Source organism: Phoca vitulina, unplaced genomic scaffold, assembly GCF_004348235.1.
Source record: "Phoca vitulina isolate PV1807 unplaced genomic scaffold, GSC_HSeal_1.0 scaffold21, whole genome shotgun sequence".
Taxonomy (NCBI): Eukaryota; Metazoa; Chordata; class Mammalia; order Carnivora; family Phocidae; genus Phoca; species Phoca vitulina.
Window position 1 is genome coordinate 16328993 of NW_022589724.1, and position 21390 is coordinate 16350382.

Sequence of the window (21390 nt, forward strand, 5' to 3'; positions counted from 1 at the left end):
TTAATTTTGGACCACCCACATTACCATACCAGGTTTCAGTTTTCCCACTTGTATGGTAGGGATGATGATATAAGCATCTAGGAGTTTCTGAAATGACTGACTGTGATAACCCCAAGTCCTTGCAGGTGGATGGTTGGCAACAAGAGCTAGAGTCCTTAGTACTCCTGCACCTCTTACTAGTTATGTGTCCTTGGTCAAATCACCTTCCCTCTCTGAGTTTCCATTTTCATATCTGGAAAATGAGTCTAAGGATACTCCACATAATAGAACTGTTAGGAGCAATTGATGAGGCAGTGTATGAAAAAGTTTTTATAAGATAGAAGGCATTACCCAAAGGCAGGAGGCACTCATGCCTACATCCGGGCCCTTTTAGACAAGCATTGCAGCATCTCCCTTTTATTCTTCCAGTCTAAAAGTGATTGCACTTCTATGTACACAAGAATCTGAAGGTCCCATTTCCATCTGTGCCCTGTGAAAGTGTTACCAGTATTTTTTTCTTGTCATTTAGAGTGACCTGAGGGGAAATTGGACAGACTGTTGTCCTAGGTCCAGAGTCTTACTACAAAACTAAAACTCCACCCAGAAACCTGAGTCAACTGAAGAATGAGGCACTGGGCATAAACCATGCCAAAAATTTCCACCCTCTGCTTTCCAGGATCCTAAATGACACTGGTCATTGAAAACCCATCCCTCTAATCCAGAGGGAAAATTCAGCTCCACTTAAGATGAATTTAATGCCCAGCATTAGTGTTAAAACCCAAAAAGGCCCTTCCAAAGCTGTGACCTTCTGTTCAAAGGCTTGCTTTTGTTTGGTTGTATCTTGTAAAACACTTTAGCAGCAAATTTAGGACTTATAAAATGGGGCCAGTCGATAGCCTCGGGAACCAAAAGTCTGTTTATTCACTGAGTACAGACAGTGGGGGCGGAAGCAACAGATGAGATGGTGCCGATGCCAGGGTTTCTGGGGCAAAGAGATCTTTGGCCCAGAGCAGTAATGGGTCCTGGGGTGAGAATGAAAGAGTTCATGGAAAAGGTAGAGCTAATTATAATTGCAGTAGGCTTTGGAACAACAATGGTTAAAACTGGACATCATTTGACCTTGGATAGGTTACTTAGCATCTCAGAACATGAGTGTCGTCATCAATAAAATGGATGATACACTTCCTGCTTATTATTAATGAATATTATGATGCCAAAGGACACTATAAAGCCCTCTCACACTGATTTTTTTTAAATTGAGGAATATAATTTACATACAATAAAATGCATGGATCTTAAGTACATAGTTCATAACTCAATGTTTTTGAAAAATGGCTAGATTCTCCATTTTACATGGCTGGCTAATCCATGTCATAGACCCTGAGGCAATATAAAGGAAAAGAGATTATTCCTCTGGGGTCTAGGAAACACAGACCTATAAGGGAACTTATACATGAACTAGTATAGCAATTTTTTCTTTTTCTTTCAGTGAGAAAACTGAGGTATAGAGAATTGATTTGGGCAGGTGAATGTGGTAGAAGGTCATATACTTCTACAGTGATAAAAATGATCCCGATAATTAGCAAATATCTATTTGGTGCTTAATAGGTCTCAGGAAAATAGCTCTCCCCACTAAATGTTTCATCATTAGCCATATTGGAAGTGATGCAGCCACAAGGAGACTTCTAACCATAGGTTAACCTAACCAGTTACATTAAGAACGATAGAGGGAATAAAAGAATACTGAAGGGATGGATAGATTGTATTAGAAGATGTATTATTTAGGGCGCCTGGGTGGCTCAGTTGGTTAGGCGACTGCCTTCGGCTCAGGTCATGATCCTGGAGTCCCGGGATCGAGTCCCACATCGGGCTCCCTGCTCAGCAGGGAGTCTGCTTCTCCCTCTGACCCTCCCCCCTCTCATGCTCTCTCTCTCTATCTCATTCTCTCAAATAAATAAATAAAAAATCTTTAAAAAGAAGATGTATTATTTATACAAGTACCAGGCATACTGAAGAGACAGTTAAAAGAAACTCAATAAAAAACAGCTGAATGAATGAATGAATGAATGACCTATAGACCACTTCCTCCACTTGGACTGCAAACACTTCTTTTAATGTTTGGAATAATGGCTGTCTTAGACCCATATGCACACATTGCTGAGAAAACTAGAGTCTTCTTGAGTCCAACCCCTCTGCCTCTGGACTGTAAAAGAATTGTGGAGAGAGAAGGGAAAATGACATCAGGTCCCCAGGGGGCCCTGTTCCTTCTTTGCCTGCAATTCCTACCACTGCCACGGGATGCTACTTTGGAAAACAGGAGTTCAGTAAGGCTCTAAGCCAGGCAATGGTGAGAAGGAGGGCATTAGACAAGTTGTCTGACACGGACCACGGTGGTTCTCCCTGGAGGACCATTATGCTCCTTGGCCCCGAGAGGTCTGGGTGTAGGCTCCCAAGTCTACAACTCTTTAGACTATGTTTCATTCCTCATTCTCAGGTCATACCTACTGTGCCAATGTGGCTGTGCACACTGTGACTTTGAGCCTGACACACCAGATTTGTCCTCCCTTGCACAGAGCTCCCCGACATGCTGAGACCATCTTACCTCACACTGTAGGTTCTACACTTCACAAGGGGAGGTGGTCAGCATCTTCCACTCATTTGTTTCCAGCAGCAACTCGATTTAAAATCAAATTTTCAAAGTTGCTCCCCTTGAGTGCTATGTATGAAATGTCATCGAGAGGGGAGCTTTTTTCAGGCCACAAAATGTCCCCATTAAATCCTTCCCCTGGAGTAATCACAACTGGACTTACCCTCATATATTTAAGAGACACCATTTACAAGAACTTTCTCAGACAGAAAAGCTCAGCTCCAACATAACTTATGGTCTACACATACAAAAACTGCTACCAGCTTTTAAAATAGCAGCTTCCCTTGAGAACAAGATAAGTGATAATAAACTACAACTCCCCCTAATAATATGAATGAATCTCACAATATGAGCAAAAGAACCCAGACACAACAGAATGCATATTGCATGTTTTATATGTAGCTTGAAAAACGCAAAATTAGTCTGTAAACTAATAAAATAAAAACTAAAAAAAAAAAAACCAAAATAAAATGTCAAAATAGAGATTTACCCTTGAGGAAGGGGTAAATGCCTGAATGGAAGCACCGGTGGGCTTTTGGGAGGCTCGCAATGTCCTGTTTCTTGATCTGGGTACTGGTTACAGGAATGTGTTCACTTTGTGAAAATTCATCAAGATATACACTTATGATTAGTATACTTTTGTGCATGAATGGTACACTTCCATAGAAATTTCACAAAACAAACAAAAGTACTCTGCCAAAAGTGAATAAAAGAAGGATAGTTATACATTTCATACCATAGAGGCATGAAGTCATAAAACCTTAAAGACAGAAAAGCCTCAGAGGTGATCAGTTTCAACAACCTCATTTTAGAGACAGGGAAAATGAGGCCCACAGGGGAGAGTCCCAAGATCACACAGAGACTTAGTGTCAGATCATTTTTCCTGCAATCTAGCCCTTCATAATGTTCCTCTCTTTCTTCAGCTGATAAAGGGGGGGGGGGGTATGAGTGAAGTCTAAAAATAATCCATGCATCAGGATATCAAGGTATAAAATTTTTCAGATGCTGATCAATATCTGCCTTGCAAATAGCCTCAGGCAGCTGGGACAAGGCAGATGTGGCCACATAAATGTGTTGCCCATGACACATGGGTTGGAAGACTGAGGCAGAGGCAGCTCTAAAGGAACAAAAAAACTTGTCTGCCCAGAATGCACTGGGAATGAGAATTCCAAAGAGGTCGTCTAGGGAGAAGCTCTGCTTGAACCCCAGAGAAGGCTGGGTGCATTTACTGGCATTCCAAACATCTGTGCTTTTGCAAGAAAGATAAAAGGGAGTCTGCTTCCCTGACTCGAGGTATGATATATGGGCTTCCGAGGCACTGGGTGTGGGCTGCTGTTGAAGGCATGATGCAGTGTTTGATGGATGATGGCTGAGGAAACTCACTGGGCCACACATTAATAAAAATTACCAAACTGTCCTGGTTGGTGGAATAGAATGCTAATGCCATTCTCCACGTGGACGTCAAAGGCAGAGAATGTCTGGAGGGAACTAACCTGCTTTATATCTTTACCTTCATCCCACTTGTCCAAATTAGAGCCTCAGTTCTGCTGCCAACACCTTATGTAAGCCAAGACTGGAGGGGCCCACTCTAAAATGCAACCACCCATGATACCTCCCCTGCACCTAGACATTCTTAACTGTCAATGAGAAGGTGTATTTCAATCACAAGTTAGATCCACAAGTACCCTCCATCACTCTCTACTGCCCAGAGAAGAGATTCCAAATTATCAGCCTGGCCTTTAAGGCACTCATCCACTTGACCACAAACTTCAGTCTCTGTCATGTTCTCATGTTCCTCAAGGCACCTTTCTGTCTTTATCTTCATGTCTTTGTTATCGTTCTTTCCTCATCTGGATTTCCTCTTACTCATTTCTACTACTGAAACTCTCTTCATCCTTCCATGCTGAGGTCAATGGCCACTATTTTCACGATGGCCTCCTTGTTCACCAGTTCCCCTTTCTTTCTTTCTTCCATTGTAAGTTTTTGTATCTATTTAGTCATATTTCATTTTTACCATATTATCATGTAGTGGTCTGTTTTTCATCTCTCCCCCCAAATTGAGCACTCTAAGAAAGAAGGGATGGTATTTGCTTACCCAGCAATATGATTGGAATATGTAGTTGTCCAATATACATTTTTTCTGAATGAGTATGGAAGAGAATCCTTTTGGGGTCCTCACACATCCCTGGTCTCTGTGCAACAGACAGTTCCAGTGTGAGTGCAGACTCACCCTTGTGTTGCTCCCCCTCGAGCACACATCAGGTGTGCCTTTCTGCTTCCTGCCTTGAGGCCTTTACCTGATGCCATGGGCATTGGCTCATATGGGCAAGCACAGCCCAGAAGTGTAACAAATTAGGAGAAGGAAGGAAAAATCAAGGGGGCGAAATCAGAGGGGAAGATGAACCATGAGAGACTACGGACTCCGAGAAACAAACTGAGGGTTCTAGAAGGGAGGGGGATAGGGGGACGGGCTAGCCTGGTGATGGGTATTAAGGAGGGCACATATTACATGGAGCACTGGGTGTTATATGCAAACAATGAATCATGGAACACTACATCAAAAATTAATGATGTACTGTATGGTGACTAACATAATTAAAAAAAAAAAACCCACCAAAAAATAGAAGTCTTCAAACAACACAGGTAGGGAGCCAGGGCAGACATACTCCTGCTTTGCATCCTTAATTCTGACAGCAATTCCAGGAGGCATCTGTTTCCTCCTCAGGAGGTGCCAGGGGACTAGAGCCCATATTACCTCAATAATAACATTGTGAACACAGCCCTGTATCGACTTTCTCTCCCTCGGGTGGCCCTGTCCAAGCTCCATCATAACTGCTTCCTGTGCATAACTACCAAGTAGATTACCTGCTCGCAACCCCTGCTTAGGCTCTGTTTTTAGGTTCATCAAAATGAAAAATAAAACAAAATACAAAACAGGATGAATACATGTCCTCTACACGGAATTACAGTTAGGTAATACAACTAACTGTCTCTAGCATTTCCCGAGTGCCTGGAACCAACTATGGCATACAACAGATAATCCATAATTATTTGTCAGCTAGAAATAAATTTTAAAAATATGAGCCACTAGTATCAACTTAGCATGTAGAGGAAAGCCCCACTTATGAAAATAATCATTGAGGCAGTTGTCTACGTGGCTAATTCTAGGTGAGACACATTAGGAGCATCCAATCCCATGGACATTTGATTTTTGCTCTGTCACTTTAGGTTCAGCCAGTTGAGTGTATTCACTGGATCTCAGTTTCAATACCCCTTGTCTCCTTGTGCTACAGGCCCAAAGCTCCCCTGAGAGATTCAGCTGCTGCAGAACAGCCAGACCTGATCTTCTGATCAGAAGCCTCGTCATGCACATGAAGGCAGCACATCTGTACCTAGTGCCTAAAACAGGACGACCTGTAGGCCCCAGCCCAGGATATGATCCAAGTAGCTCAGGGCTTAGGTTGTACCATGACTTCCGCCTTGAAAATAATGCTCAGTCCTCCTCCACATCTGTAATAAAAAATTTTTATTTCTTTTTCATTATATACGGCTTTCCTTTCTTTCATTAAAATAATAATAATAATGATAATTATTATTATTATAATAATAATAATTCTTCCCCCATCAGGGATTCCTTGGAAGCTATCAAGAGTAGAGATAAAGAATATGGACCTGAGTGAGAAAGAATTAGATTCAAATCCTAACTCTCACTTAATAACTATATGGCCCTAGGCAAGTGATTCTGCACCCCCCTGAACCCTGATTTTCCTATCTGTGTTATAAAGATAGTAACTACTTTTCAGAACAATTCTGATGGTTAAATATCATACATGAATCCTTGGTGTATAAGTGTTCCATCGATGCTGGTTCTCTCCTCTTTCCTTTTAATTAGCTTTGTACTTCCTACAATGCCTACAAAGTTCCTGGTATAGAAAAGGTGCTTAATAAATGCCACTCCTCATGCTTCATTCTTCCTTTGGCTCTCTTTGTGTTGGATACCTTTCTACTTCTTCACTTGTGGTTTGACTGTCTTGTTTCATGACTTCTGATAACTGCATAATTTACAGTTTTGGCACTAGGAATATAGCATAGAATGAGACAGCTCAAGTGAGGTCCTCAGTCTTATACCATGTGCCTTTAGAAGTCTCCAGGCTTGGATTAGTCCACCAATTCCATCTCCAGTCTTCATAAAGTCCAGTCTTCCTGCCATTGACCTTCCTTTCCCTGAATCATCCTATCATGACTCCCAAGGGAAAGATTTAGGGTATATCCCTGGAGTCATGTAAGATGAGATCAAGGGCTTGGGTTCACCTGACCCCAGACTCCCCAGGGAGAACTCAGTTACCCTGGCTTCTTGCCTCTGACTCGTATTACACCGGCAGTGAGAAATGGGAAAAAATGTAGATTAAACAATCAGGAGACCAAAATTCAATTCATGACCCCACTCTTCTTAGAAGTTGGACCTTCAACTATCAACTTCACAAGCTGGATCTTCAATTCCCTCACCTATAAATAGAGATAATAATTCCCTCCTACTTGGTAGGATTAATTTGTGGATAAAATGAGACACTAGATTCAAAGATGCTTTAATTCATCTTCCATGGAGCAGACAGGTTAATAAAGCATACATTCTTTAGCATGCCTTAAACAACTCACCATAATCTCACCCCCTCTGTAATCTCTTCTAGTTCTACCACTCAAAATTTAAACTCCAGCCACACCACCTTTTTATTCCTTAAGCCTTCTGCACATGCTTTTCCCTCTACCTGGAATATTCTCCCTACTCATCTTCCCCTCAACCTTCACTTTATCTCACTATTTCCTGCTCACACGTCAGGTCCTTTAGGTGTCTACGAGATACCCGGCATTTTACTAGGCACTGGGGATGGAGTGATGAAAAAGAGGAACATAATTCTACTTTGGAAGAGCTGATAGTCTAGTGAGAAAGGCGAATGCTAAGCCAATCCCCCCAATCAAAATGCATCCATTATAATTGTAATAAGTGCTACCAAGGGAGTATTAAATGCTAAAAGTTCACATAATCAATGAAAGGGTCAAATAGAATCTCAGGATTTACATAAGTGACATTTAAGCTGAGACCTGAGTGTATAGACCCCAGTGGGAAGGAAAATTGGCAGTATCAAGAATAGATAGAAGACTGGAGAAGCAGGCAAGAACAATTATTCATAACCTTGTAGGCCATGTCATCTTTTTTCATTCAGTTAGAAGAGTTATGGAAAGCTCTTAAAAGGTTTAAGTCAGGAGAGTAATATTATAAATCAGATATCTATTCATCAAATATTAATTGAGCATCCATGGTAAACCAGGCATTGTGATAGGTACTGGCTATGATACTGGCTTTAGAACTGAAAACTGAAAGGAATAAAAAGTGGCTAATATGAAAACTAATTGGAAGGTAGATGGATGAAGGATGAGATGGTGGTGGCTTAGAATAGGCAATATGAAATAGGCAATATGAAAGAAAGGAGTATAGGGGCGCCTGGGTGGCTCAGTCGGTTTAGTGTCTGCCTTCAGCTCAGGTCATGATCCCAGGGTCCTGGGATTGAGCCCCACATCATGTTCCCTGCTCGCAGGGATCCTGCTTCTCCCTCTCCTCCCCCCTTGTGCTTTCTCTTGATACTGCTCTCTCTCTCTCTCAAATAAATAAATAAAATCTTAAAAAAAAAAAAGAAAGGAGTACAATAAGAGATAACATCAATTTTACCTCAATAAAGCTGGAAGAAAAAGATGGAAATCAAAGCAAAATAACTTGATTATGAATTGAATATGAGGATGACCAAGAGAAAAGAGTTTAACCTTGGAGTGTTGCTTAAAGGAACTCAATTTATAGTGGTACGAGTTACAGAGAGTAAACGAACACTTGGACAGGAGCACATCTTGTGGGGAGGTGGTAACAAGCTCAGTTTTGGATGTGTTGAGTTTGGATTGTTTGTGAGACATCAAACTGCACATGCCTTTAGTCATCTGGATATGGGGAGAGAGCTCAGAAGCACGAGGTGGAAATGCAAATGTAAGAGCAGTGAATATACTGATCTTAACTATGGGAGTGGATGTGGTAGCCTAGAGACCATTTAAATTAAGAAGAGAAGACAGGAGACCAAGATCTAAGGACCGTAAGGTTTAAAGAGCAAACTGGAGGACCCAGCAAGGGAGGCTGAGTCGGGGTCAGAGAGGCTAGTAGAAAACCAGGAGAGCAGGATCAAAGAAAGCAAGAAAAGCAAAGGTTTCAGAAGAGGATGGCCAACCCCATAGAATGACTGAAGATACCAAGTGAGTTTATGACAAAACAAAAACAAAAACCAAGTCCTTGGATTTAATGACATGGGAGTCACAGAACTTTGCAGAGAAAAATGTATCAGTAACTTGGTGGTAACAGGAGACAGAGTGAAGTGAAGTGAGGTGAGGAAGGAGTAGGAAGTGAAGAACTGGGGTCAACCACTATAGACTCTACTTTCAAAAGTATGTTTATTAAGAGGATGAGAGAGACATATTGATAGTGGAAGATGGAGCGTTTGGTTTCCTTAAGAAGAAAAAAACCTCTGAGCATATTTAAATTATGGTAAAAATAATCTACTGAAGGAGGAGAGATTGGAAATATAAAATATAGGGAGGTAATTAATATGTAAAATTTCCTAAGAATTTAGGAAGGGATGAAATGCAATGTGAATAAAATAACTAATTCTAGAGAGGAAAAAGAGCACCTCCTACACTGTATCATGTATCCGGGAAGTGGAAGAGTATGCAGAAAGGAGCATACAGATTTAAAATTGTTATAGAGGGGAGTAAACTACTCCCTAGACTGTTTTCTCTGTGAATGAGGGGACAAGGTCATCTGCTGAGAGAGGCGGGGAAGGACAGGGTGTCAGGAGTTGAAAGATGGTGAAGAAGAAAGTAAATTGACAGGAGAAGTCTAGTAGGATTGCCTGGTAGCATGAAGAGTCTAGTTGATATTGGTGACGGATGATATATTGGCGCCAAATATTCTCAACTGTGTGCTTTTCTCTAGCTGTTTGACTGTATGTACAAGCAGCTGGGAAGAAGTGAGACCTGAAGAGTAGTCTTTTCAGCCAGAGGGTGAGCTCCACATGGGGGGCTGATAGTCTTGAGTAAGAGGGGTTGATCGGTATGATTAATAACTGGGACCAGAATCTCAAACAGTTGCCTTACTTCCTCTAGGTAGCCTTTGCTGATACCACTTGACTGAGTCTGAAGCCCCTATTTTGTGCTCTTAGAGCATCTGAATGATCTCAACACCTAGCATGCTGGAGGGTAATTTCTTGCTATATTCTATCTCTCCCCCAGAATTGAGTAAAAGATCCCGAAGGACAGGAATCATGCCTGTCTTATTACTCTGCCATGCTCAGCATGTTTTGCAATACCTGGACCATAGTAAGAGCTCCATATACCTAATAGGATGAACAAATGTGCTTTATGAACTGTAAAAAACTCTGATATAGAAAGCAGACTGGGTGGCATACGGGAATGGAGAGAATTAAGACCCTTCAAGTACCTTTTCCCTTTGGAGGCGCTTGACTTTAGAAACCTCTCATCCGAAGAGCAGCTCGAGTGACAGAAACCTTTTCTGAGGACCTAATATCAGTTCCAGATGTTTGCAGTCATGTTGGTTTGTACCTCACCCTGTAAAACATATTTCCTTCATCCCCACCCCTTCCACACACTCTAGCTGAGGGAGTGAGGCCCAGTCTCCAATGACATCACCTCCCTCAAGCTGGTCCAGGGCAGGCAGAAGGCAGACGGGTGAAGGCCCCTCTAGCTTCTCAGACAAAGGGTATGGCTGAGCCATGGCTCACGCTGCTTGAGGAGCTATAAATAATTTCCACAGTATTTTATCAACAGTTTCATCACAGCTGCTGCCCTCACCGTCCTCTCAGATCCTGGGGAAATTGGGGCCATGTTGTCCCTTGCCTTCAGGTATTCCCCCACACAAATCCACCTCCATAACTGCTCACCTTTATCTGAGAAGGTCTTTACTCTAAGGTCTAAGATGTGATGAGGTGTGTGTGGGTGGGGGTGTCTTTCATTTGTAGATTAGACTTAATGGAAACAGGGAGGAAGAGGATACAGAATGGGGTTGGGGTGGACAGAGGTGTCTTCTCACCATTCTAGACAACACTCCTGACCCAGATCTAGATGAATCTAGATGGGCAGCTCATACCTAAGTCAGTTCGGAGAGACAAACACAAGAAAAGATGGGGTGAGACATAGAAGATGACATGAAGTAAAAAAGACAAAGGAAGAGACAGAAAGATATCAAGAGGAGAGACACACAGAGGGAGGAAAAGAAGGAGAGAGAGAGAGTCAGGAAAGGACAGAGAAAGGAGGAAATACAGACAAAAGCTGAGAGCTGGCAGAAGGGGAGCCTGGTACTCATCAGCTGGGAAGCAGCCTAGCAGGCTCCCAGATGCCAGGACAAAAAGGTACACTGACCAGCTCCAGATGTTGCTGCCCTCCATGAGGAAGTTGGGGGGATGGTGGAGAGGGCCTGCTGCCTCTGTGGGGGCCAACGAGCCCACTGGTCTTCCAGCCCTGAACCAAACAAGTGGAAGTTGGAAAGCCCATGGTAAGAGAGAGAAGTCTCCTATTTTTAAAAGGTTAAAAAAAAAAAAAATGCCAGCAGATTATCAAAGAAAATGCAGGGGAGTGTGATGGGAGATTATGACAGTGAATGAGACCTTCCCGCTTCCTCTCTTCACTCTTCAGATCCTTATAATGAAGGAGTTGGACTCAATGCCTGCGGTCCTTCTACTCTGAACTTTTGGGATTTACGGAAGCCAACATATACGAAAGTAGCCAAGAAGTGAAGAGTCTGAGGGGCTACATTCCCTAGAAGGTCAGAGCCCTCAAGCTGCCATCAGGTGGCTAGTTACTTCATCATGCCCAGGCATGCAGATGCCCTCTATGCCCTAGTTACCCTCTACCTCTTGGTTAGGTTTATTCTCAACAGAAGGATAGCATACTAGAGATAATAGACTGGGGGAAAGATGGCTGGATTTGGCGGGGAAAGCATGTAGACAAACCAGAGCCCCTGCTCTATCTCCAACTCTACCACTAACTCATCTTATGTGTGACCTCCAGGCAAGTCCCCACCCCTCCCCAGCCAGTTTCTCCCTAAGTCAGTCAGGGGATTTGGCTTTATTAAATCTGCTGTGCCTCAGCCTCCACTTCATATTCCCACCCCTCTGCCTCTACCCCTGCCCAAAAGGCTAAAACCCATGCCAATTGCTCTGATGAGGCCACATGGGAGAACCAAATGTCTGTTTTTAATATCGATGACAGATTAGCATGTGGGGAATTTAGTCACCCCCCAAAACAAGCCCCATTTCTGCTCAAAACAACTGGAACAGGAGGCTACTTAGGTTTGGCTTTCCCAATAGAGTCCCAGAACTGACAGAGCAATGGCTTCTCTGAAAGAAAGAGAGCGCCAAACCCGGGGGTGGGGAGCAGGGGAAGGAGACAGAGAGGGAGAGTGAGCATTTCAACAGCTAGTTCAAAAGGATGTTGAACAGATGGCAGCAATAAAGTGTGCGTGTTTGTGTGTGTGAGAGAAAGTGAGAAAGAGAGAGAAAGAGTATGTATGCATGTATATCTGTGCACACACACTTGTGAGCTTGCAAATAAACAAAGAGTTCCAGCACTGGACTCAGCTATTGGCGAAAATCCAGAGATCAAAGGAGAAAACCCACATTTCCCCATTCTGGCCTCACCTGGCCAAATGTGAGTAATCCTAACTCTCTATCCAAAACAAGTCGTAAACCTTACTTTGCTGTTTTCTTCCTAACATTCAATTTTCCTTTCATTTTTTTTTTAATTTATGGAAATGAGAAGCCACTAAAATTAGTACCTACTCTTTCCTAAGAACTACGCTACATTTGACCCTCAAGGCAACTTGTTAAATGAGTTTTTTTCCCATTCCATGGATAAGGAAACTGAGACCTAGAAAAGATTATGACTGGCCCTAGATTTCTCAGTGCAGAGTGGTGGAAACTTAAAGCAGAAGCCAGGTTTTCCAAAGTCCATACTCCCTCATTAGGCTTATATCCTCTAAGACAAAACTCAATCAAGTGAGCTGAATTATTTATTTATTTGGATTTTATTTACTTGTTTTAGTGAGAGAACGCACAAGCAGGGGGAGAGGCAGGGGGGAAGGGGAGAATCTCAAGCAGGTTCTGCTGAGCGTGGAGTCTATCGATCCCATGGCTCAATCCCATGACCCTGAGATCACTACCTGAGCTGAAATCAAGTGTCGGGCACCCAACCAACTGAGCCACCCAGGCGCCCCTGAGCTGAAATACTTAAATTTGGGCTGAGTGAAATTTTCAGATGATTGAGACATGGTAAAGATGGCACAGAGGCAATAAATGAATGAATGAATGAATGAATGGAGGTTTTTGCTTCAGATAGCCACCCCCAATCATCCATAGCATCAGTTGATCATGATACCTTTCAGAAGGCTTATTATGTATTCAGCTAGCCTGTAGGGCTATATAAGACCCTGTAAGGTCACACAGCACTCAAGGAGCTAATGTCAGAGTTGAAAATTTAAGATAACCATATATATACCCACAGACACACACACACACACACACACACACACACACACACACACACCTGTACATATACAAATGTAGATATCAATATCTACCCATAGACAATTCAATTCATTGAACTTTGAAAATCTGTGTATGTCAGGCCTTGTGGGAGGATTGCAAATCATAAAGACGCAAGAGTCACTGTCTTCTTTCTTTATAGCAACTCCCCACTAAAAAATTCAAGAATTGACCAGTGGAGAGAATGAAAGTCAAGTCACACAATAAAGGATTACAAGAATCTGTAAAGATGGAGGTAGCTACGTCATCACCTCCAAACTTCTGAAGGAAGAAGAAGAAGGTCTGATATCTGTATGGGGTGACCCCAGTCCATTACCTAAAAATAAGTAAGTTTCATCTCTATTTAAAAAAAAAAAAAAAAAAAAGGAACTCTTAGATCAGAGCTCTGGTTCCTGGATAATGAAGAAGAACAATCTTGGATTTCCATTTCTGGATTAGATGGAGAAACAGGGACTAGATTAATTTCTCCAACTGCCTGAAACAAAGAAATTTAAAAAGGAAAAGAGAAGAGAATTAAAAAGAATGTTCAAACTGGAACTCAGGCAACAAAGGACAGAGATCCTGAAAGATGGAAAACAAATTACGTGAGCCCTAAAATTTTCCCAGATTATTGCCTTTAAAGGGATTCCAGGTCACGGTGCAGAGAGAGGGACATATATTTACTCATGTAAAATTCCCTACACTGGGAAGACAACAGTTCTCAGTCCGGAGAGACCACAATGACTATAGAGATAGAGGAATGAAGAGGAGAGAGCTACACAGAAAGAAAATTGAAGAGATCTGTGGAGGGCCCTGTTTCAATATTCAGCACAGTACAGACTGATGAATGTATGTGAGGAAACTATTAACTCACAAGGATTAGATGAAACAGTGCCAAGTGCTCATATAGGGGCCAAAAATAGTGCCGGTTCCTACCAGCCATACTGGAAAATCTCATAATTCATGGGCTATTGTGTGGAGCTCTTAGAAGGGTCTTGCCTCAGTAGTGGGAAATAATTAGCCCTAGACTAAACACTGCTCTGGCTCCACCTAACAAATCTTAAAAGTGAGACCCAAAAGAATAAAACTAATTCCAAGTAACTTAACTGTTTCCCAGAACAGAGTTCAAAAATATTTATAGGAATACAAAAATACCCAGCACCCAACAAGGAAAAAATCAAAATGTCTGGCATTTGGTCAAAAATTACCTGGCATGCAAAGAAGCAGGAAAATGCAACCCATAATGAGGAGAGAAGCTAATCCATTTAAATTGACCCAGACATTAGAATTAGCATATAAAGACATTAAAACACTTCTAACTCTATTCCATATGTCAAAAATGGTAAGGTATGTGATATATTAACAAGACCCAAATTGAACGTCTAAAGATGAAAATTATAATATCTGAGATGAAAAATTCACCAGATGGGGTTAACAACAGGTTAGACTTTGCAGAAGTTATTGAAGACCTAGTGCTAGAAACTATCCAAAATGAAACAAAGAAGAAATAATTTAAAAAAATAAAAAGAGAATCACTTCACATGGCCAAAAATACATGTAATTGGAATCACTGAAGGAGAAGAAAGATGGTCAGAAAGAAAAAAATATACATTTAAAAAAATAATGGCCCCCAAATTTCCAAATATGATAGAACTATAAACCCACACATCCAAGAAACTCAATGAACCTCAAGTACAAGAAAATAATAAAATTGCTCAAAACTGGTATTAAAGAGAAGATCTTAGAAGGAGCCACAGGACAAAAATGGTATGTATGTACAGGGGAACAAAGATAGGAATAAAAGCAGATTTCTCAATGCAAACAATGCAAGTAAGACAGAGGAGCAACACTTTTAAGTTACTAAAAGAAAAATCTGTCAATCTAGAATTCTATACCCAGCAATAATTTCTAAAAGCAAAAGCTGAAAGAATCAATCACTAATAGATCTGAAATATAAGGAATAGAAAAAGACATCCTTCAGACAGAAGGACAATTAAATCAGATGAAAATATGTATGTGAAGGAATGATGAGCAGCAAAAGTGGTAACTACATGAGTAAATACATAAAATTATTTTTCTTAAAAAATAAAATTATTTTATGGGGCGCCTGGGTGGCTTAGTCGTCAAGTGTCTGCCTTTGGCTCAGGTCATGATTCCAAGGTCCTGGGATCGAGCCCCGCATTGGGCTCCCTGCTTGGCAGGAAGCCTGCTTCTCCCTCTCCCACTCCCCTAGCTTGTGTTCCCTCTCTCACTGTATCTCTCTCTGTCAAATAAATAAAAATCTTTAAAAAAAATTATTTTTCTTATTAAAAATCTTTAAAATATAATTTATTATTTAGGGAAGAACAATAACATTGAATTATGAAACATATATATGTGCAAAATGTATGTCAATAAAGGCTAGGAGGGGAGTAATAAAAGCATACTATTATAAGGTTCCCATACTATAAAGTGGTATAATAGCTTTCAAGGTATACCATGATAAGTTGAATATGCATATATAAACACTAAACCAACCACTAAAATAAAATAAAAATATTTATAGTTAATAAGTCAACGAAGGAGATAAAATGGAATCAAAAACACCCAATCCAAAAAAAAAAGGTAGAAAAAGAGAAAAAAGGGAAAAAAGATGGGACAATAGAAAACAAGTAGCAAGACGATAAACTTGACCACAAAAAATAACACATTAAATATGAATAGTCTAAACACTACAAGTTAAGGTAACAATATCAGACAGGATTTAAAAAAAAAAGAATTAAAAAGATCTACATATATGTTGCCTACAAGAAATACATTTTAAATATAAAGACACAAATAATATAAAAGTAAAAGAATGGAAAACATTAGAGCAATCGAACACTAATCAGAAGAAAGCTGGAGTAGTTGTATCAATAACAAAATAGATTTTAGAGCGAAAAATATAACAAGAATATAGACAACAGTTTCACAGTAATAAAGGGATCAATTCAAGGAGATCTAGTGATTCTAAATGTTTGTGCCCTTAATAACAGAGCTTCAAAATGCATGGAGTAAAAACTGAAAGACCTATAGGAAGAAACAGATAAATTCGCAGTTATTGTCAGAGGTTTCAATACCACTCTCTCAAGTATTGATATAACAAAACAGAAAATCAGAAAGGATTTAGAAGACTTGAAAAACATAATTAACCAATTTGATCTGGTTGGCATTTATATTAATATCCCATCCACAAATAGAAGGATACACATTCTCTTAAAATGGACAGGCCAGATTTGGGGCCATAAAACCAATCTCAATAGATCTAAAGTGATTAAAGTCATAAAAATTATGTTCTTTGATATAGTGAAATCAAACTAAAATTCAAAAACAAAAAGATGTCTGTAAAATTTGCAAATATTTGGAAAATAAGTAACATTAAATAACAGTAAAGAACCCATAAATCAAAGAAGAAAACAAAAGGGAAATTAGAACATATTTTGACCTGAATGAAAATGAAAACTTATCAAATATTGGTAAGCCACTAAAGCAGTAGTTGGGGGGGAATACTTATATTACAAGAAAAATCTCAAATCAATAACCTCAGCTACTTCCTTAAAAATCCAGAAAAAAGAGGAGCAAACTAAATTCCAAGTCAGCCAAAGAAAAGATATAACAAAGATCCCAACAGAACTCAGTGAAACAGAAAATAGTGAAAACTGATGAAACGAAAGTTGATTGGTTTGAGAAGGTAAATAAATTACATAACCTCCAAGCCAGATCAATCAGAAAAAAAAAAAAGATAAGGTAAACTACTAAAATCAAGAATGAGACTGTGATACCACTGTAATTTCCACAGGTATTAAAAGAATAATTATAGAATGTTACCAACAACTTCTTGCCAGTAAATTTTGTAACATATGAAATTGGAAAATTCCTTGAAACATACAAGCTGTAACTTAAATAACCCTATATCTAATCAGACAATTAAATTGATAGTTAAAACCTTCTTGGGAAAGCTCCAAGCCCAGATTATTTTACTAGTGAAGTCTACCAAATAATTAAAGAAGAAATATTACTAATTCTACCCAAACTCTTTTAGAAAACAGAAAAGGGGGGAAATGTTTTGCAATTTATTTTGTGTGGCCAGCATTGACCCTGATAACAAAAACAGATGAAAGTATTACAAGAAAACTATAGATCAGAATCTCTCACAAACATAGATGCAAAAATTCTAAATGAAATTTTAACACATCAAATCCAACAATGTATTAAAAAAAAAAGACAATGCATCATGACCATGTGGAATTCATTTATTCTGGAAATGTAAGGCTTTTTTTTTATCATTTGAAAATCAACCAATGTATTTTATCATATTTTTAATGTAATTTATCATATTAACAAACTAAGAAACAAATTATATGATCATTTCAATAGACTCAGAAAATTCAACACCCATTTCTAATTAAAACAAAACAAAAATCCCTCAGCAAACAAGCATTCAGTCTCTCATCATTAAGTACGATGTTACATCAAGAACGAGCACTGTGCTGGGAGTCAGACCTGATTGTAAAGCCTGGCTCCACCAGGTACTGGTTGTAGGAATTTGGGAAAGTCACATACCCTCTTTGGGACTCACTTACTTGATCTGTAAAATGAGGCTGGTAATCATTTGTAGAGTGAAGTTAGAAAAATATTGGCACTTGTTCCTTCACCCCCTGATCCCCCAAAATAAATTTCAACAACTATCCATGCAGAAAAATACCTCCACAGAACTAAGGTTTCTAGGTAAGGGATTATAGCACCTGGGTGAAGCACAAAAATAGGAAAAGCTATATTAAGCAGGTTAGGAAAGAGAGATCCACTATCGTAATCCTCCCTGTGGAAGGAGAGAGAAGTGTGTGCCTGACTTCACTAGAAACCCTGTAGCTACCCTGTTCCAGCACGGGGCTGACTCCCTTGGATGTAGGTGGCTCCCAGCAGACTCTTAGGACCCCAGGCCCCTGGCTAGGGCCACCAGCTATCAAGGCCCCGGAAGCTTCCATGGCACCGGGCTCCCATGAACTCAGGCTTCCAACCCATCCTGGCATCTGCCAATTCCTGGTCCCTGTGGCCCAGGCTCCACTTGGTCCCAGCGCCAGGCTGACTACCACAGACCCAGACTCCTGGCCTGCCTGAGAGCAACACCAGCCCCCACAGAGCCCAGCTCCAGGACAGCATAGCTTCTTGGCTATGTCAGACATTCAGAACTCAGTGAGAGCACTCAGGAGTTACAACCAAGTGTAGCATTCTTTGGAGTCCTTTTTCTCATCTTCTTCTGTGTGCCTGAATCATTTCCAGTTCCCTCTTCCTCAGCACTGAATACAAAACTATCTCACTAGAGATAATATGTTTCACTAGAAAAGGCAATTCCTTGAATTTCTTGATTTCAGTCCCAGAGAGAATGTATTTCAGACTCAGGTATTCAAACACGGACCTGTAGGCCTTTCCAAGCAGAAAAGATTAAATCCTCTTCTGAATTAACTAACCCTTTGATAGAGAACTTCGAGGATTGAACTCAGAGAATCAGAAATTCTTTCGGCTACAATTTACTATCATTCCCTACTGAAAATCATATGAAAAACAAAACTAAACTAAACCCCACAGACATGGGCACCAGGTGACAATCACTAAACCACGAAACCTCAAATGCCTTCCCATGTCAGATGACAGTAAGTCTCCAAAGGCATTTAGAAAATCCATTTCTCTCCTCTGTCACATTATCCCAACAAAATGGGAAGTCATGGTCTTTCTACTTACCTGTGTAGAGGTCCGTATCTGTGTATTCATCCACTTTCTTGTGCTGCAGAATATAGTCGGAGACCTTGGTCCCAATAGCTGGCTGAACATCCACCCACTCCAAGGAGACCACTGTGCTGGAGGGCTCTACTGTTGGGGACAGACGAAGCCTAAAAAGGGTGACAGGGAAGGTTGGTTGTTCTCCAGCGGTATTGTCTGGGCCCCCAAAGAGTCTGCAGGTCTCAAGATTAAAAGCACAGGATTCAGGCTGGTCTCAAATCCCATTTTAATCCACCAACAAGCCTTTGTATGGACTCTGGCAATTCATTATACTCTTTCAGCCTCCACTTCCTTGTCCATAAAACAGAGTTAAGAACAGCTACATTTCAGGATTAATGTGGGATCCAGTAAATTAATCCAAGCACACAATACATGGCTCACAGAAAATTGATTAGCTTTCCATTTGTCTAAACCATATTTCCAGCGCTGCTTCATAGTCAATTAAATTGACAACGCCTTCAAACACAGTAGCCTCAATGACCTTCTTGCCATTCTCTCCAATCCAATAGATCAGTCAACTCTTTAATATCCTTAAATCAATACTCCCTCAGAGAGGGCAGGAGTCCCAGAAAATCCTTTTACAAGGTAAGACATAGTAGAATGATTGAAGGTTAGAACTGGAAAGGTCCTTAGCGGCTGGGAAGTGCAATCATCTCATTTCACAGATGGGGAAGTAAGGCCCAGAAAAGGAAAATAATTTGCAAAAAATCACCCAGCAAGTTGGGGACAGAACTGTGATGGTAGTAACTTTGCTTGTCCCCAGCCCAGAGCCCTTCTCTCTTTCCATTACACAATACCATACCTCTTCAAGAACTATCTTACAGTATAATCTCCCCAACACACACACAGAGGGGTGTTAAGGGACTCTGGTTCCCCCATATTGGCCCCTGCCCCACTCTCCTATGCTCCTCACAGCACTGTCTTAATCCCGCCCCATCAGTCAAGACGACCTCCTTTAACTTCCTCGAATGGTCAATTTCCCACATCAGGGCTTTCACACATGCTCTTCCTTTTGCCTGAACCATGACTGTTGCCATTCATCATCTGGAAAACTACTCCTATTCAGGTCTTTTCAGAGAGGCTTCCCTAACTCCCCCCCCCTCCAACTAACACACCAACCCCCATTCTTCTCTCTCCTAGCACCTCTTCATTTTTCTTTCATATTTTTATTAACTTTTTTAACTGTATCATATTTTCCTGTTTTGCTTTGATAGTTGTCCCCTCACTAAACAGTCAGCTCCCCAAGTGCATAGACTATCTTGTTCACTGATGAATCCCCCAGTGTCTGACACATAGCAGGTGGTCAAAAATTATTTGTTGAATGAATGAATGAAATGATGTTTCTTTGAAAAGGTTTTATGCTCTCTTTATCTCAGTGGTCCCAATTTCCAACAGTAGTCAGTGCCCAGTAAACCTCTCCTGAGCAGATGAGTGAGGAAGATAAACCCAGGGCATCATTTAAAAAAGCTGGTTTCTATTCTGCCAAAACTCCCTGTTTTCTCAAAGGAGGCAGGTCCCAGAGACGTCAGAGATCTGGTGACACACTCTGGGAACAGAAGCAAGCCATGGCCTGCGCTGGCAGGACAGAACTGTGAGTCCATGAAAAGGGGTCGGCAAAGGAAGAGGGACCATACATACGTACACTGGCTGTGGGAGGGGGCTGCAGTTGGGGAGCCCACTGGCATCAAAGGCGCTGAGGTCACATCTGCACCAGTCATCGATCACGTCCCCTTTCCCTGAGCACCAGTAGGAGCTCATCAGTGCACTCTTGAAGGCCTGGAATAAAGGAGGGCAGAAGAGATGATGATGACCATGTGGAGAGATTGAGAGTGAAGGTCCCAGTGACCATGACAGTAACTGACCCAAGCTTCACAGCAATCCACCTAGGCACAGGACACCATCTCTTGCCCAAACACCTAGCACTCTACCACCAGGTTCTCCCATTCTGAGCCATTCTCTCCCCAGCAGCTGGAATGATCACTGAGGCAGGACGGCAGTAACAGCAACAACCAAGAACCTCCTCTGGGGCCTGGTACTCTACCTGAATTAACTTATTTAATCTTCTTCACCCCATGCAATAGATATTATAATTATTATTATTGCCATTTCCCATTCTACCAATTGGAAAAGTGAGGCACATGGAGGCTCACATGCCCTTGCCTGAGGCTCACAACCAGTAAGTGATGGAGCTGGGATCTGATGAAAGCAGTGTGGCTCCAAACCCTCCCCCAAACTCCTTTTTTTTTTAATTGAAGTATAATTAACAGCGTTATAGTAGTCTCAAGTGTACAACGTAAGGATTCAACGATTCCATACACTACTCGGCGCCTACCACAGCAA

At 41.0% G+C, this 21390-nt stretch overlaps 1 protein-coding gene across 6 annotated transcripts in view; it reads right to left on the minus strand.

Moving 5' to 3' along the window:
- ASTN2 (astrotactin 2) overlaps positions 1-21390 on the minus strand; it is an 877839-nt gene that overhangs the window by 134772 nt on the left and 721677 nt on the right. For all 6 annotated transcript variants that reach the window (XM_032419129.1, XM_032419128.1, XM_032419127.1 and 3 more), the window contains 2 exons: positions 20693-20826; positions 19012-19160 (listed from right to left, as the gene is read on the minus strand). In XM_032419129.1, the coding sequence (XP_032275020.1) occupies positions 19012-19160; positions 20693-20826 (283 nt within the window). The remainder of the gene's footprint in view (positions 1-19011; positions 19161-20692; positions 20827-21390) is intronic.